Genomic DNA, 17279 nt, shown 5'->3' on the forward strand with positions numbered 1-17279 from the left:
GCATGGTGTTTATACTTGTGTACTATTATTTGTACAGATGAACGTGGTACCTTAAGGCGTTTGGAAATTGCTTTCAAGGGTGAAGCAGACTTGTGGAGGTCTACAATGTTTTTTCTGAGGTCTTGGCTGATTTATTTTGACTTTCCCATGATGTCAAGCAAAGAGGCACTGAGTTTGAAGGTAGGCCTTGAAATACATCCACAGGTACACCTCCAATTGACTCAAATGATGTCAATTAGCCTTTCAGAAGCTTCTAAAGCCATGACATAATTTTCTGGATTTTTCCAAGCTGTTTGAAGGCAGTCAACTTAGTGTATGTCAACTTCTGACCCACCGGAATTGTGATACAGTGAATTATAAGTGAAATAATCTATCTGTAAACAATTGTTGGAAAAATGTATTGTGTCAAGCACACAGTAGATGTCCTAACCGACTTGCCAAAACTATAGTTTGTTAACAAGAAATTTGTGGAGTGGTTGAACTACGAGTTTTAATGACTCCAACCTAAGTGTATGTTAACTACTGACTTCAACTGTATATGTGTATATGTATAATGACAATTACAACAATACTGAATGAACAATGAACACTTTTATTTTAACTTAATATAATATATAAATAAAATCTATTTAGTCTCAAATAAATAATGAAACATGTTCAATTTGGTTTAAATAATGCAAAAACACAGTGTTGGATAAGAAAGTAACTCCTCACTTTAGAATGATTGACTCCATGTTGACTGATCATTATTTTTCGGGTCTTCTCCTCCTGCAGACACCAAGCCACCCATCCCCCCGATGTTCACCCCAGCCTCCAGCACCCTACCCTGGCCTGTCATCATCGGCATCCCTGCTAGCATGGTGTTCATATTCGGTACAGTGCTACTGTGGTTCTGCCAGAGTAAGAAGCACTGTTCCCCTCCCAGCACTCCGGCTGCGGCTGCCCAGGTCCTGCAGGCCTCCCACCGGCTGCCCTACCAGGAGAGGGACAGGAGCTGTGTGGCCCACTTCTCCACTTCCTCCAGCCCAGAGAAGGACTGCCTGAGCTCCATAAACTATGAGGAGTATCTGGCTCAGCAGCAGCTTCTCCTCACCCAGGGGGTCTCTGCCCTACCCCCCAGAATCTACCCCAAAATCTACCCAGACATCCACACTCACATCCACTCCCACGTGGACGGGAAGGTGCACCAACACATTCACTTTCAGTGTTAGCCATGTGCCAAATAATAATATATGCCATTTAGCCAAAGCAACTTATAGTCTAGCGTGTATACAATTTAAGTATGGGTGGTCCCAGGAAACAAACCCACTATCCTGATGTAGCAAGAAACATGCTCTACCAACTGAGCTACAGAGGACCAAATGTAATGTTGTCCCCTTCTCTGCGCCTCTGAAGAATGGCATCGTACAGTGAGGGTCTGAGCTGTGGACTGAACCTCAGAGAACAGCTCTCTGGTTGTACCTGCATACCTGCCTGGTCCTTGGTGCAACTTGTTTCATATCAACACCACTAAAAGACATCAAACCCCGATGTGCACTTTGTACACAAATCCCCAAGGGATTCTGCAATGTGTTAACAGCTATTCAGACTTACTGAGAGGGCTATGTATGGGTTGTTCCACCAATTTGGTGCCTTTTGAGAAGTATTTTTTTAAATTTAATTTTACATTCTGTCATAAAGATTTTTTATTTATTTAACTAGGCAAGTCAGTTAAGAACAAATTCTTATTTTCAATGACAGCCTAGGAACAGTGGGTTAAATGCCTGTTCAGGGGCAGAACGACAGATTCGTACCTTGACAGCTCGGGGGTTTGAACTTACAACCTTCCAGTTACTAGTCCAACGCTCTAACCCCTAGGCTACCCTGCCACCCCAAAATCACATGTTCGAATTCATAAAAAAAGTTTTCCCATCTCGAGAGTTAAAGCTAGAATTCTTAGTTGCTACATCCATTTTTGGAGTTTTAAATTAATGATATACACTGCACAAAACATTAAGAACACCTGCTCTTTCCATGACTAACCAGGTGAAAGGTATGATTCCTTATTAAATTCCTGTTAAATTCACTTCAATCAGCGTAGGTGAAGGGGAGACAGGTTAAAGAAGGGATTTAAGCCTTGAGACAATTGAGAAATGGATTGTGTATGTGTGCCATTCAGAGGGTGAATGGGATAGACAAAATATTGTGCTTTTGAACGGGTATGGTAGTACGTGCAGGTGCACCAGTTTGTGTCAAGGGGGGAATTACCTGGGGAGCTCTGAGGTACCTGAACACATGAGAAAAAAATCACGCATGCATATCATCACATTTACGTAGTGACGTAGAGTAGAGGCACTTACAGAAGTTGCACACATAGGCAAAATGTTGTGGCCAAGGGTCCAGGTATTTTTGGGCCTCTTATAAACGCATGTCATGCGATTCTACATCATTTTACATGACTGGAGATTTTTGCATATATTTTTTTCAATGCCGCGTTTGGGAACTTGGAGAACTCAGAGCTGGGAAATCTCCAACTTCAGTACATTCAAGACAACTAGGAAATCGGTTAAAAAAAAACGAGCTCCGAATGGGAAAATTATTTATTTATATACTTTTTAAAATATATATATTTTTTACCCTTTTTCTCCCCAATTTGTAGTTACAGTCTTGTCTCATCGCTGCAACTTCCGTACTGACTCGTGGCACAGCTAGTCTGAAAATTATCATCTAGGATGTTGGTAAAAGCCTTTAGTTAGTATCATAGCAAGGAAACAAATCATAGCAAGGAAACAAAACACATAGCCGATTTCAATTATTTACGACAACAGCCCTAATGTTGATATCAATCATTGTCATCCAGTCACGTTTATGATCCTGTTCTAGCAGGATCCGGCTCAAATTAAGCACCGAAGTCAACATGGGCCAGCATCCCTGTGGAACTCTAGAGTCAATGCCCTGACGAATTGAGGCTGTTCTGAAGGCAAAACTGGGTGCAACTCAAAATTAGGAAGTTGTTCCTAATTTGTATACTCAGGGTATATTCATACATTTAAAAAAATAATAATATAACGTATAAATGAGCTTAGTTTAGCTGTCGTACCCCATCAGAACCCAAAAAGATAAGCTTATTTTACTCCAATGTTTGTAAAATGTAAATGTAAAGAAAAAAACCTGTATTGCCTCAAAACATGAATTTGTATATAATGGATGGTCAGTTCTCGCATCCATACCTCCGTTTAGGAATTTGAGAGTGGTTACATTTCTCTAGGCACATCCCTCAGTTTATAACTAGGGTTTAAGATTGATGGTGAAAACTTGGTGAAATCTTGGGGTTAAGTGTGTTAAAATCTTCCTAGAAGTCACAAAGGGTGCATGGAGAGATTCTCCAAGTTGTCTATATGAAAGGGGTATTTCATTTATTATAACAGGTTTATAAAATCCAATATTGTACTCAAGAGGCACTCATTTCGTGGAACAACCCATATCCATCAGTAACTGTGCTGTTTACCCATCTCAACTAACCTAGAGGGGTTAGGGTCAGTTTAGACCTTTACCTCTAAACCTGTTGTAGGGCACAAGATACAGTACTTAAGCTCTGCTAGGTGATGATGTTAAAGGACGCATGGAATGTAATACAAGAGGGCTGGTTTTACACTCATACTCAGGTCATCCCTTTGATGAAAAAAAAATGTTTCATTGTTTGAATGCACATCCATTTAACCCTGACCACTAGTGTCCATCAATAATCCTGTTTCATTTCACTCACAGTCACCCCTGAAGGCCTCGAAGGGCTATATGAAAATAGATAGGTAGCATTTTTGGGGGATATTTGAATCATGTCCATATCGAAGACTGCAAAGAATAATATTGCACCAATGTTGACTGTTTGGCTGGACTCGCTACATATCACTGTCGGAATCCAAATGTTACTTAGGTTACCACCACTACTAGCCTTTTGTATGTGTTTTATAGAATCTTTGCTAGAGGTATGAGGTCAAAACTATCCCCAGTGTTGCAGTGAATATATGTAACACCATTGGGACTGCAGTCCAATCCAACAACAATTGATATAGATGTAGTCATTTTATATGCATTTTAAAAGAGACGTGTATTTAATTTATTTTGTTATGGAAATGTATTGTTTATTTTTCAAAGTCAGGCATTTTGAATATGTTGAATGTGTAGGATTATGTTTACTGTAGTTGCAATGTAAAGTATACAGTGCATTTGTAAAGTATTCAGACCCCTTGACTTCTTACACATTTTGTTACGTTACAGCCTTATTCTAAAATGTATTAAATAGTTTTTCTCTCATCTACACACAATACCCCATAATGCAAAGCAAAAACAGGTTTAGACATTTTAGCAAATGTATAAAAAATGAAAACTGAAATATCACATTTACATAAGTATTCAGACCCTTTACTCAGTACTTTAAAGCTTCTTTGGCAGTGATTACAGCCTCGGGTCTTTTTGGGTATGACGCTACAAGCTTGGCACACGTGTATTTGATTAGTTTCTCCCATTCTCTGCAGATCCTCTCAAGCTCTGTCAGGTTGGATGGGGAGCATCGGAGAACAGCTATTTTCAGGTCGGGTTCAAGTCCAGGCTCTGGCTGGGCCACTCAAGGATATTGAGACTTGTCCTGAAGCCACACCTGCATTGCTTTGGCTGTGTGCTTAGGGTTGTTGTCTTGTTGGAACGTGACCCTTCACCCGCTCTGGAGCAGGTTTTCATGAAGGATTTCTCTGTACTTTTATTTTTAGGAGGTGTATCACCCTTTTCGCTGTAATTTGCGGCATTCATCTTTCTCTCGATCCTGACTAGTCTCCCAGTCCCTGCCGCTGAAAAACATGCCCACAGCATGATGCTACCACCACCATGCTTCACCGTAGGGATGGCGCCAGGTTTCCTCCAGCCGTGACACTTGACATTCAGGCCAAAGAGTTCAATCTAGTTTCTCATGGTCTGAGTCTAAAGGCACCTAAAGGCACCTTTTGTCAAACGCCAAGCAGGCTGTCATGTGCTTTTTACTGAGTCGTCGTTCCATCTGGCAACTCTACCATAAAGGCCTGATTGGTGGAGTGCTGCAGGGAAGGTTATCCCATCTTCAGAGGAACTCTGGAGGGCTGTCAGAATGACCATCGGGTTCTTGGTCACCTCCCTGACCAAGGCCCTTCTCCCCCAAATGCTCAGTTTGTAAAGGAAGAGTCTTGGTGGTTCCAAACTTATTCCATTTAAGAATAGAGGCCACTGTTATTGGGGACCTTCAATGTTGCAGATATTTTTTGGGGACCCTTCCCCAGATCTGTGCCTTAACAGTCTGAGCTCCACGGACAATTCCTTCACCCTCGCGGCTTGGTTTTTGCTCTGACGTGCACCTGAGCTCAATTGAAACTCTAAGCAAAGGGTCTGAATACATGTGAATACGTTTATTTTTAATACATTTGCAAAAAAATAACAAAACTGTTAGCTTTGTCATGGGGTATTGTGTGTAGATTGAGGAATAAGGCTGCAACGTAACAAAACAAGGAAAAAGTCAAGGGGTCTGAATACTTCCCGAATGCACTGTATTTCATATTTTAAAAGGTAGACTCGGCGACATGACGTTTCCACAAGCAGCACCGCAGATACGTAGATGAGTGAGATGAAAGACATCTCAGTCAGTGCATTTTTTTTATTGAATGTTTATTTAAACTAGGCAAGGCAATTAAGAACAAATTCTTATTTTACAATGATGGCCTACCACAGCCAAACCTTGCCCTAACCCAGACGCTGGGCCAATTGTTGCGCTGCCCATGTGCATGGGTTCACTTCAAGCTGTTCACAGCGTGGTAGCCACAGGATCAAAACAGTGGAGACATTGAGCCTCATGCTTCAATGCTCTTTGTTGCAGAAATTGACCCACTGCGGTTTACTTTCTGCTGAGTCTACCTTTGACATTGCCAACCAGGTTAATCATATTTAGTTTATATGCAAGTACTTACACAATTGGTTATGTTTGACAATCTTATCGATGTACCCCATTAAAAGTAGAAAGTCATTTGAAGTTTGATTAAAGGACAAGCAAATTTACACTTTGTTCATGGCCTCAATTCAAGGTTCTCTGTTCCTGTAAAGCACGTGTCACTCATTCCATGGCAAACCTAGGATTTTTGCACCTCCCTGGTACTTAATTGATGAAAAGGTCACTAATTAGTAAGGAACTCCTCAACTTTCTGGCTGAACTTACTTTTTTTTGTTGAAACACTAGGCCCTACTAGAAATGCTTGATTGATGTCTCAATTATAAAATCACATGTATAATATGAAGGACCATGGTGAGAAAAGTTTGAATGACCACTGTGCAAGAGCTTTCCCAAAGTCTGAAAATGATCGAGGTTGGTAAAAGCCTCTGGCCTGCCTAACTGCTTAAAGTTACACAGGATGCCACTGGGAATGAGGTCAGTGACTAGAGCCAGGACTAGTGTCCCGATACTTGTTTCCTTGATATGATACCAACAACTCGGATTTCAATTCTTTAGGAACAAAACAGCCCTAATGTTGGAAACAATCGTCATCCAGTCACATTCATTTTCCAAGCTGTAGCACACAATATTTTACATACAGCAGGTTAAGAATCAAGACTTCATTTTTGCCATTGAAAAAAAATAACCCAATACTGGTATTGTCCCAGTCTTAAGTTACCGGTCTTTCCAGAAAGGGACCATCAGGAGGCTCCTACAAAAGTTAATACTTTCCTCCCGACTTGGCTAGAAAACCTAGTCATCTATACAGGGTGAGACAGGGCAGCCAGGGCCAGTGGTAATGGAATGAATTAATGACTGGATAGATGGTTTGAGGACTGAGAGCGCTCGTTCTGACTAGCATTTCTCCCCTCACTACCAGTCAACTCCAATCTAGGAAGGATTTTCTTTTGTTTAGGATGTGCATTGTCCTGCTCAGGGAGTGATGACACTACGCTGCCCAGGGAAGAAGGAAAGCATTGTATAAGGGCATCCCATTTGTTTTCTTGTAAGCATTGTAGAACGGGATGAGCTTTGGCTCTAGAGAGAAGAGGGATAAGGAAGCTACTGAATGGTTGACATTAACAGCACAGCTCACCACTAGAAACGTCTAAGGAAGAACACTTAGCTACTGTTCTGAAATAAGTACAAATGTCACAGCTATGCTCAATTGGAACTTGCAATAACATGCATGAAACTAGAGGAGTCCAAAATACTCTATGGTAAACAGCACCTCCTTGTGGCTGAAAAATTTGGGATACAAAGAATTTAAAATAAACTTGCAAGGCGCTACAACTGATATTGATTAGTGAAACAATTTTATTACAGTAATAAAGGCCGACATTGATAAAAGGAACCAACATGAATCAGTATAATTGAAATCTAGTGAAATACTATTATGGCACTTGATCTCCAATCAAGAGCAACAAAACATATTTACAAAGCACTATTCACACACACTTGTTCATCAGGACCACCACATACTCAGATTTGTAAAAAATCTTGACAACCTAACAACGTCAGACAGACATAAGGTTGAACTCAGCCCTTCTGGACTTTAGCTATTAGTTCATCGCAAAGGTTGGTGAGTTCTTCAGTCTCTTTTACCTGAGGGGACAGAAAAATCAGCAAGGAAGAAAACAAATCAACCATCATAAGTGCAAAAAACTTTTCAGAACAAATGAAACTGATAAAAGCAGCCTCATGGACTACTTCAGATTGAGGTGACTTACTTTCTGGTCAAGGCTCTTCTCCAGTGACTGGGCCTTTAGCTGCTCCCTGCGCAGCTGGGCCTGAAGTGCAGCGACCTCAGACTTTAATTTGGAGCGCACCTCCGCAATCTCTCCATTTGCCCTGAGGATAAGAGTAAGTCAGCCCAGTGAACCTACACAAAGCCCAGCAACTAAACAATTCTGCAACTATTTTGCACAGAGTATAGTTTGATGAGTCTTACAGGCTAATTTTCTGCTCTGCATGGGCTTTCAGGGTCTGGTAGCGCTGCTCCTCCTCCTTGATCCTAGCCAGGTAATCTTGAGCACATTTCTTCAGCATCTCTTCATTCTTAATATGGGCACACATTTAAAACCCTAGGTCATGATGTTGGCAAAGTAAAGTCTAGGACCTACACATACCCTTTTAATTTCTTCCTTCATAGCAATGTTACTGTCCTACACCAAAGCCGAGCCCTGTGTTTTGCACAATCATGTGAAAAGGAAAGAGTATCCTGTAATGAAAGGGCTATAAAGGGATTCTGGCATTTAAGCCATTTTTCTACTTCGTAAGATTAAGTTTTGGATACCATTGTTAGGTCTGTGTGCAATAGAAGCAAGTTGGAGATCGTTTTGCGAGCCAATGTTACTAGCGTCAGCACAATGACTGGAGGTCTACCGGAACAGTAAACAACCTCCAACTTACTTCCTACTGCACACAGAAAGCAGTATCCACAAGTTCATCGACTCTCAGCAAGGCAGAAAAGCAGCTTAATTTCCAGAATCTTGCAATATCCCATTTAAATCCAGGCATTTCACATGGTGCAAAACACTGGGCCCAATGCATAGGGCATGACATCCTTTTTCATGCTGACCTTTATGTAACCCTCGATGACCTCTTTGTATTTGTCTAGTCTCTTGAAGAGATCTGAGAAGGACCGCTCCATTGCATTCAGGTCCTCTGATAACTGTTCCTTCTCCTGCAGGACTTTAGTGATGTCAGCCTGGGCTTTCTCCGTCTCCCTCTGTTTATCAGCTGCCAGCGACACAATGACATCACACCAAGCCATGCATTTTACATGAAAATTACATTTCAAAACATTTCTGGTAACTTTCCAAATTGCATTACAACGTACCCAATATCTGAGCGATTGTGGCTTCAAACGCTGACATGATTTTCCTGCAAAAACAAAAAGCAGTGATATTTACAATTGTTATAGGTCTGAAATTAGAAATCAGTGACCAAATACTAAGCTTAAATGCTTACCCCATTTCATGATTATCCTGAGATAGCGTGTCATGCTTCGATTTCCATTCATCCGCATTCTCCTTTGCCTATAAAAAATAAACCCTTGTAAATTAATGCTGATTGGATTGAAAAGGGATGAGTGAAACATTTGAGGAAAACACCTACTTGTTTCTGGATCTTGGCAATGGCAACATTCATATCTTGCTGACTGTATTTCAGAACCTCTATGATGTTATCATCAGGGTTGGCTGGTTGGGGGAAAGTAGGGACCAGATTCTCAAGAACAGGGGAATTCGTCACAAGAGTCCGAGGACCAACAACTTGAACCTAAAGGGAGTGAAGACCTGCATTTAACAGTTTTCCCACATTACTACATTATAGTAGAATCTTTGAGGACAGGCAACTTACAGGTGGTAGGTCATGAAGCAGTTTAGGGTTGACAGATTTCAGTCCATTCACCTCCTTGGTTCCAGTCTTCTGGGTCTCCACACTGAAAGAAACATCCCTCAGACTTGGCGCAAACACCTTGATATTCACCATTGCATTTCAAACTCATTTTAGTGACAAACTACAGATTAAGTATGCTCTCAATTCTAGACCAAATAAACACGTATTTACAATTAGAGCATTTTAAGATGAACATAAGGCATTTCTTTTCAATCAGATGGTAAAAAAAAAGCCTGTGATTATGACCAGGAGAGTAACATACCGTGAAGCAAGGGGAGCAGGTCGTGGGAGGTTGTCGAGTCCTGCAGGGACGCCAGACTTCTTGGGGCTCTCCCGCATTAGTGGGTCAAATTTGAGGTACAGTGATTGTTTTCTCAGTGCCGACTCCTTAAACTGAATATAAAATGCAAAGTAATTGAGGAAGCCCAAAGCCTAAAATGCAAAACAAACCATGTAATAGTCGATTTATAAAAGTACAAAGCATATACTTACAGTGCTGGACCCAAACTGCTCCAGGTAGTCCATCTGCCTGTCAAAGTCATTCGCCATGACTGGAGGGAAGGAGGGACTATAGTTAGTCAAAAAGCTAAGGTGAAGTCGGCATTACCGCAACTAAAATGCATTTGTCAATTTATTTGACTTACATGTGGTTCCAGGAACAAAGTCCTCATTAAATTCTGACATGTCATTCTGTGGGGTCTGCTCAAATTGGCAGAGTTCCAAGGGTTCTGGAGTGCTTAGCGAAGGTTGGTCAGGTTTAGTCGGAGGTTCCTGCTCTTTTCCAGAGGAAGGATCCTGAACTTCACAAGAGTCCATCTGAAGCGTCGGATTCTGTGGAATGTTGTCCTACAATTGGAGAGAGAATGTCACCCAAGTAGTCACACCACAATTAATTAATACATTTTTTAAACAAATTTTAAAAGGCTTACAATTCCTTTTACGGCAGAACGATCAGGTTCATATCCAGCAATAGAAACACTGAAAACAGAACCAACATAAGAGTGGTGTGGTGTAGCTACATTAAGGTGATATCTACAAGCTCAAACAAAACAATAATGCTTTACATATAAATCAAGACTTCGTTAAAAAATGGGGATAATAAAGTTGCAGCAAAATGAAAATGAACTTACATTAGTGATGGTGCAGTTTCTTGCTGAACAGGCTCTGCCACGTTCTCAGGGTAGACAGCCACCCTGACTGAGGTTGGTGCCTTGGCATCTGGACTGGATTTCACCTTACAGACTGTAGATTCAGTCATTTTTACATTTGTACCAAATGGATTGACACTTGGGTCAAATTGATCAAAGTCAAAGTTGTACTTGCCCTCGGGAAGAGGAATTTCATAATCAGTATTGACCAATGGCGTCACTGGAGATTCCTTGGATTGAGCAGGTTCTTTTTTTTCTGTAGGTACAGCCTTTTTCCATGTCGGCTTCAAAACAGGCCTTTTGTCAAACTTTTTTGGGGGAGGGTTGACCTCGCCGTCATCATCAAAATTTAACTCAAGTTTCACTGCACCATCCTTGGAAGGGGCTGCACTGGGCTGAGGTATGGATTCTTCAGCTGGCTTGCTGGTCTCTTCGGGAGCAGTTGACAATGGTGCAATAGGGTTCATCTCTGGCTGGACAGGTGCCTCTAGGACAGGCTGAACCACCTCAAGCATGGCTGCAGGCTCTTCAACTTCCACCTTTTGAGGGTCATCGCATGGCCGCTTCCTTCCAAGCACAGGGGAATTCTGCAATTTGGAGCCTCCTGTTTGGAAAGGGTTGACTGAATCAAGGTTGTCAAAATCAAATTCATATGTACCTTTTGGCGGCAGAGCAGTCTCCTCAGCTGTAGAGGTGATGGCCACAGCATCTTCAGCTGGCTTGGTAGTCTCCTTCGGTGCAATAGGTTTAATTTCTGGCTGGACAGGTGCTTCTAGGACAGGCTGAACCACCTCAAGCATGGCTGCTGGTTCCATTTCCTTTACTGCAGGCTCTTCAACTTCCACCTTTTTAGAGTCATCGCATGGCCGCTTCCTTCCAAGCACAGGGGAATTCTGCAATTTGGAGCCTCCCGTTTGGAAAGGGTTGACTGAATCAAGGTTGTCAAAATCAAATTCATATGTACCTTTTGGCGGCAGAGCAGTCTCCTCGGCTGTAGAGGTGATGGCCACAGCATCTTCAGCTGGCTTGGTAGTCTCCTTCAGTGCAATAGGTTTAATTTCTGGCTGGACAGGTGCTTCTAGGACAGGCTGAACCACCTCAAGCATGGCTGCTGGTTCCATTTCCTTTACTGCAGGCTCTTCAACTTCCACCTTTTTAGAGTCATCGCATGGCCGCTTCCTTCCAAGCACAGGGGAATTCTGCAATTTGGAGCCTCCCGTTTGGAAAGGGTTGACTGAATCAAGGTTGTCAAAATCAAATTCATATGTACCTTTTGGCGGCAGAGCAGTCTCCTCGGCTGTAGAGGTGATGGCCACAGCATCTTCAGCTGGCTTGGTAGTCTCCTTCAGTGCAATAGGTTTAATTTCTGGCTGGACAGGTGCTTCTAGGACAGGCTGAACCACCTCAAGCATGGCTGCTGGTTCCATTTCCTTTACTGCAGGATCTTCAACTTCCACCTTTTTAGAGTCATCGCATGGCCGCTTCCTTCCAAGCACAGGGGAATTCTGCAATTTGGAGCCTCCCGTTTGGAAAGGGTTGACTGAATCAAGGTTGTCAAAATCAAATTCGTATGTACCTTTTGGTGGAAGAGGAGTCTCCTCGGCTATAGAGATGATAGCCACAGCTTGATCTGGGTCGAGGTTAACTGATGGTACAGTTTCTTCCTCACCAGAGTTGGATAACTTGTCGGCTGGGTCCTCCATCATGGTAATCACTCTGCTATCTGTTGAGCACATATCGGCTGAGAAGTCAGCAAGAAAATTTTCCACTGATGGCATGAACGGGAGTGTATCATCCAGTGCCTTTTCATTCCTGTCAGAAACTGCTTCAATGACATTATGTTCTCGCTGTTCTTCAGCCTTGGGAGTTTCAACTAGCTCACTGGGCCTTGCTGGGGAGAGGACCATTTTAGTAGACCCTTGGAAGGGATTTATGGCATCAAGGTTGTCAAAATACAGCTGACAACCTCCTTTACTCTGCATATCATCATCAGGATAGGACGACACATTTGTGAAGTCTGTAGTAAAATAAGTTGAAAATCAAGTAAACATTATGGTTGAAGTAGTTAATGTGACAATGTAGTATTGGGTAATGAATCTTGAAACTTTAGCCAATCAGATTCTTTACCTGATTTTGCTACATCAACAAGCCCATTGGTTTCTAGAGGTACCACCCTGTAAAAATACAAGAGGACAGATAAACCTGTTATCTCAACTTGATACCAGAATATGAATCAGCTTTCTGCCGATGGGACACACACACATATACATATATCTAATAAAAAATAAAAAAAAGCATATACTTACTTTTCGGGTGATGTAAACTGCAATCTATCCAGGGCTTTACTACAGTCATCCAGGCTTTCTATCTTAAGGGACTTTGTTGGTGATACTATTCTCTTAGTGAGAGGGTCTCTTCTTGGAGTCTGAAAACAAACCTGAAAGCAAAACCCAAAAGAGTATCTGAAAACAAATGCTAACAGGTAAACCTAACCTGGTTAGAGTGTGCAACTTTCTTTCTATACAGTTTACTCGCCGTGAGTCAACAACTTTCCAAAACATTGTGTAAGCTCATGCTTTTTACTAGACTAATCAGTCAAGCATAGATCCTCATAGTCACAAGATTGTACAGAGGGAATTATTCTGGAACATTTGAAATGACTTTCAAGTCTAGGCTTCATGATAACATATTCTGTACCTTTCCGCCCTTTGCTATAGTTTTGTTTGACAGGTTCTCTGCCTGAGACTGGCGAAGAATGGAGGGCCTCCCAGTCGGCTGATCAAAAGAAAAGATGTCACAAATTGTCTCTGAATTGCTCTGCTTTCTTCCAGTGCAGACCCCACAATTCTCATCGTTTACAGCAGTAGAACTCATCCTATAAAGAAAGGCACACAGAAGTGAGGGAACTGAAGCAAAAGTTGTCAACATCTACACCTTTATTTAACTAGGCAAGTCAGATAAATTCTTATTTCCAATGATGGCTTACACCGGCCAAACATGGAAGACGCTGGGCCAATTGTGTGCTACCCTATGGGACTCCCAATCGCAGCCGGATGTGATACAGCCTGGATCTAGCTACAGTGCAGTCGGAAAGTATTCAGACCCCTTCCCTTTAGAATAAGGCCTTATTACAGCCTTATTATATAATGTATTAAAATTGTCCACCCCTCCCCAATCTACACACAAGACCATCACGACAAAGCAAAAACAGGTTTAGAAATGTTGGCTAATTTATTACAAATAGATTTACATAAGTATTCAGACCCGTTGCCATGTCTCAGAATTAAGCTCACGTGCATCTTGTTTCCATTGATGTTTCAACAACTTCAGTGGAGCCACCTGTGGTAAATTCAATTGATTGGACATGATTTGGCCAGGCACACAACTGTCTATATAAAAAGGTCCCACAGATGACAGTGCATGCCAGAGCAAAAACCAAGCCATGAGGTCAGGAATAGTCTGTAGATCTCAGACAGGCACAGATTTGGGGAAAGGGTAACAAAAAAAAGTATGCAGCATAGAAGGTCCCCAATAAGATTGGCCTCCATTCTTCTTAAAATGGAAGTTCGGAACCATCAAGACTCTTCCTAGAGCTGGCTGCCTGGCCAAACAACGAAGGGCCTTGATCAGGAAGGTGACTAAGAACTCAATGGTCACTGACAGTGCGTCAGAGTTCCTCTGGAGATGGGAGAACCTTCCAGAAGAACAACCATCGCTGCAGCACTCCACAAATCAGGCCTTCATGGTACAATGGCCAGATGGAAGCCACTCAGTAACAGGCACATGACAGTCTGTGTGGAGTTAACCAAAAGGCACCTTAAGGACTGACCACGACAAAGAAGATTCTGTGGTCTGATGGTCTGGAGGAAACTTGGCACCATCCAGACGGTGAAGCATGGTGGTGGCAGCATCATGCTGTGGGGATGTTTTTCAGCATCAGGGACTGAGAGACTAGTCAGGATTAAGGCAAAGATGAACAGCGCAAGGTCAAGATACTTGATGAAAACCTGCACCAGAGTGTTCAGGACCTCAGACAGGGGCAAAGGTCCACCCTCCAACAGGACAATGACCCAAAGCACACAGCCAAGACGTAGGAGTGGTGTCAGAACAAGTCTGAATGTCCTTGAGTGGCCCAGCCAGAGCCAGGACTTGAACCCGATTAAACAGCTCTGGAGAGACCTGAAAATAGCTGTTCAGCAACGCTCCCCATCCAACCTGACAGCATCTGCAGAGAAGAATGGGAGAAACTCCCCAAATACAGGTGTGCCAAGCATGAAGCATCATACAGAAGACGCAAAGCTGTAATCGCTGCCAAAGGTGCATCAAAGTACTGAGTGGAGGGTCTGAATACTTATGTAAATGTGAGTTTATTTTTAACATTATCAAACATTTCTAAACCTGATTGCTTTGTCATGGGGTATTGTGTTTAGATTGAGGGGGAAAACTATTTTAGAATAAGGCTGTAACATAAGTCAAGGGGTCTGAATACATTCTAAATGCACCATTTAAGTGTATGGTGTTTGGATCCTTGTTGACAATGAATGCATGTAAACAGCAACACAGAAGTCATCTGCAATTAACTTTGAGAGAAAAGGTTCAAGAGTCATGTGGCTACCAGTGGGGAGAAATACATATTCATCCGGCCACAATAGGTGTCTCTGACACATTTTTTTTTACTAACATTAACTTCCAAGGTACTGGCTGAATTCATATGACCAGATAGTGAATTGCAGACATGACTGTAGTATATACCATAGTATTCTTTGTGTTTTCATTTGGAATTCCTCAGTTTGACCAAAATGTAATTTTCTTTGGTGCATAGTCAACTAAACTAACGTTAACACGAATGCAGCATTTTTGTTTAGAACCTCTACAGGATCGGTGGGTCCCCCGCGGGACGGTTGAGCTAACAGACTAATACGATTAGCATGAGGTTGTAAGTAACAAGAACATACATATCTGATATTTGCAGAAAGCTTAAATTCTTATCCAACTGCACTGTCCAATTTACAGTAGCTATTAGTGAAGAATATCGTGCTATTGTTTGAGCATGCACCGTTCTGAACTTGACCATGTATTAAAAAAAACAAATTAAGCACATTTGGGCAGATCTTTTACCAGATCTAATGTGTTATATTCTCCCACATTCACTTAACATTTCCACAAACTACAAAGAATCTCCTTTCAAATGGTATCAAGAATATGCTTATCCTTGCTTCAGGTCCCAAGCTACAGGAAGTTAGATTTGGGTATGCCATTTTAGGTTAATTTTAAGGGGCAGAGCATTTCGAAGCTTTAGCAAAGTTTGGAACAATGCCATGAGCTAGTCTTGCTATTGTCTTGTGTAAGTGCAGTAATGTCTGATTGTGAAAAAAAATTCTTTACAAATTGTCATTGCACTGACATCACCTAGGTAATGTTAACTCAAATAGAGCTTGCTCACATTACATAACTAACATCTATTCATCAACACATTAGCCCTGTAATATGCAAACTTGTAGTCAAAATCCAATTTTATTAGTCACACGCATCAAATACAACAGGTGAAATGCTTACTTACTAGTCCCTAACCACCAATGCAGTTTAAAAAAAAACATAAATAACTAATTTAAGACCAGCAGTAAAATAACAGCGAGACTATACAGGGGGATATCCGTTCAGAGTCAATGTGCGGGGGCACTGGTTAGTTGAGGTATTATATACATGTGGGTAGAGTTATTAAAGTGACTATGCATAGATAACAGTAGTTCTTGTTTAAAAGAGGGAGGGCAATGAAAAGTCTGGGTAGCCATTTGATTAGGTGTTCAGGTGTCTTATGGCTTGGGGGTAGAAGCTGTTTAGAAGTCTCTTGGACCTAGACTTAGCACTCAGGTACGCTGGAGTCGTACACTTTTTAAGGCCTTCCCCTGACACAACCTGGTATAGAGGTCCTGGATGGCAGGGAGATTGGCCCTAGTGATGTACTGGGCAGTTCGCACTACCCTAGTTGGCTACCGTTTGTGGGCTCCCGAGTGGCCCTGCAGGCTAAGGCACTGCATTCAGAGTCCTCACTACATTCCCTGGTTCGAATCCAGGCTGTATCACATCCGGCCGTGATTGGGAGTCCCATAGGGCGGCGCACAATTGGCTGAGCCTCGTCCGGGTTTGGCCGTCACTGTAAATAAGAACGTGCTTAACTGACTTGGCTAATTAAATAAAAGGTTAAATAACAATATTAAATGTTAACGTTAAACGTTAACGTCAGCTGCTGCCAATGCGGGTTAGAGGCTCGCGTTGACACTACAATAACCAGCTAACTTAAGACAGCTAACGTTATCTAATGTCGTTTTGCTCGTTAGGAAGTTTAGCGTAACAATGACCTGTTTTGAATTATATTTTGCCCTCAGTAAGTAGGACTCAGGCAGGAAAGAAACTAAAGTCAGTTAGCGAGTTAGCTAACGTTACCTTACGCAACGTTAACTTTAGTTAAATTACTAGAGTCAAGCAACAACTTAAGAAATTATGCGAGATAGATGAACTTAAAAGCAGATAGCCAGATAGCTACATACCTCAATTCAAGTCAGATAAACAGAAAATAACTTCTCTATCCAGTAACGACCTCCACACACAGCTCACGTTTTCGAAATGCCCTCGATGAGCAAGTGACCAGTAGATTTCGAATTTAAACGCCTCGATTTGGACCAATTAAATAAACTGAAAAAAAGGAAATAGGGCGGAGCTGCTTACGAAATAGCCAATAGCGT

The 17279-nt window shown here is 41.9% G+C and overlaps 2 protein-coding genes across 11 annotated transcripts in view; one reads left to right on the forward strand and one right to left on the reverse strand.

The window, feature by feature from the left end:
* LOC110505613 (fibroblast growth factor receptor-like 1) overlaps positions 1–6054 on the forward strand; it is a 54181-nt gene extending 48127 nt beyond the window's left edge. The window contains exon 7 of the mRNA XM_021584943.3: positions 775–6054. Coding sequence (XP_021440618.2) covers positions 775–1211 — 437 coding nt within the window. The 3' untranslated portion in view covers positions 1212–6054. The remainder of the gene's footprint in view (positions 1–774) is intronic.
* Positions 6055–7285: 1231 nt separating this feature from the next.
* LOC110505614 (transforming acidic coiled-coil-containing protein 3) lies at positions 7286–17231 on the reverse strand. Of its 10 annotated transcripts, XM_090220832.1 has the most exons (19): positions 17085–17197; positions 16531–16690; positions 13234–13411; positions 12843–12973; positions 12664–12710; positions 10712–12553; positions 10519–10630; positions 10318–10366; positions 10033–10234; positions 9881–9939; positions 9651–9781; positions 9350–9431; positions 9107–9268; positions 8960–9027; positions 8829–8872; positions 8568–8728; positions 7938–8044; positions 7717–7837; positions 7286–7591 (listed from the first exon to the last, which is right to left on the reverse strand). In XM_090220832.1, the coding sequence occupies exons 2-19, from the start codon at positions 16572–16574 to the stop codon at positions 7526–7528; spliced, it is 3606 nt and encodes a 1201-aa protein (XP_090076958.1). In that variant the 5' UTR covers positions 16575–16690; positions 17085–17197; the 3' UTR covers positions 7286–7525. The 10 variants fall into 10 exon arrangements, 8 of the variants coding, with proteins under 8 accessions (XP_090076958.1, XP_036818211.2, XP_090076959.1 ...); XM_036962316.2 differs by lacking the exon at positions 16531–16690 and having other exon boundaries at positions 17085–17206; XM_090220833.1 differs by having other exon boundaries at positions 10519–12259.
* Between the last annotated feature and the right edge of the window lie 48 nt (positions 17232–17279).

Source organism: Oncorhynchus mykiss, chromosome 25 (genome assembly GCF_057628025.1).
Source record: "Oncorhynchus mykiss isolate SJ-2025 chromosome 25, ASM5762802v1, whole genome shotgun sequence".
Lineage (NCBI taxonomy): Eukaryota > Metazoa > Chordata > Actinopteri > Salmoniformes > Salmonidae > Oncorhynchus > Oncorhynchus mykiss.

Coding starts and splice junctions, on each gene's coding strand:
- LOC110505614 (XM_090220831.1), bottom strand. CDS start 16,574: ATGCAGTGCCTTAGCCTGCAGGGCCACTCGGGAGCCCACAAACG. Junction 9,782..9,880: donor AGCAGTTTGGGTCCAGCACT/GTAAGTATATGC, acceptor TTTTATATTCAG/TTTAAGGAGTCGGCACTGAG. Junction 7,838..7,937: donor GCAGAGCAGAAAATTAGCCT/GTAAGACTCATC, acceptor TCTTATCCTCAG/GGCAAATGGAGAGATTGCGG.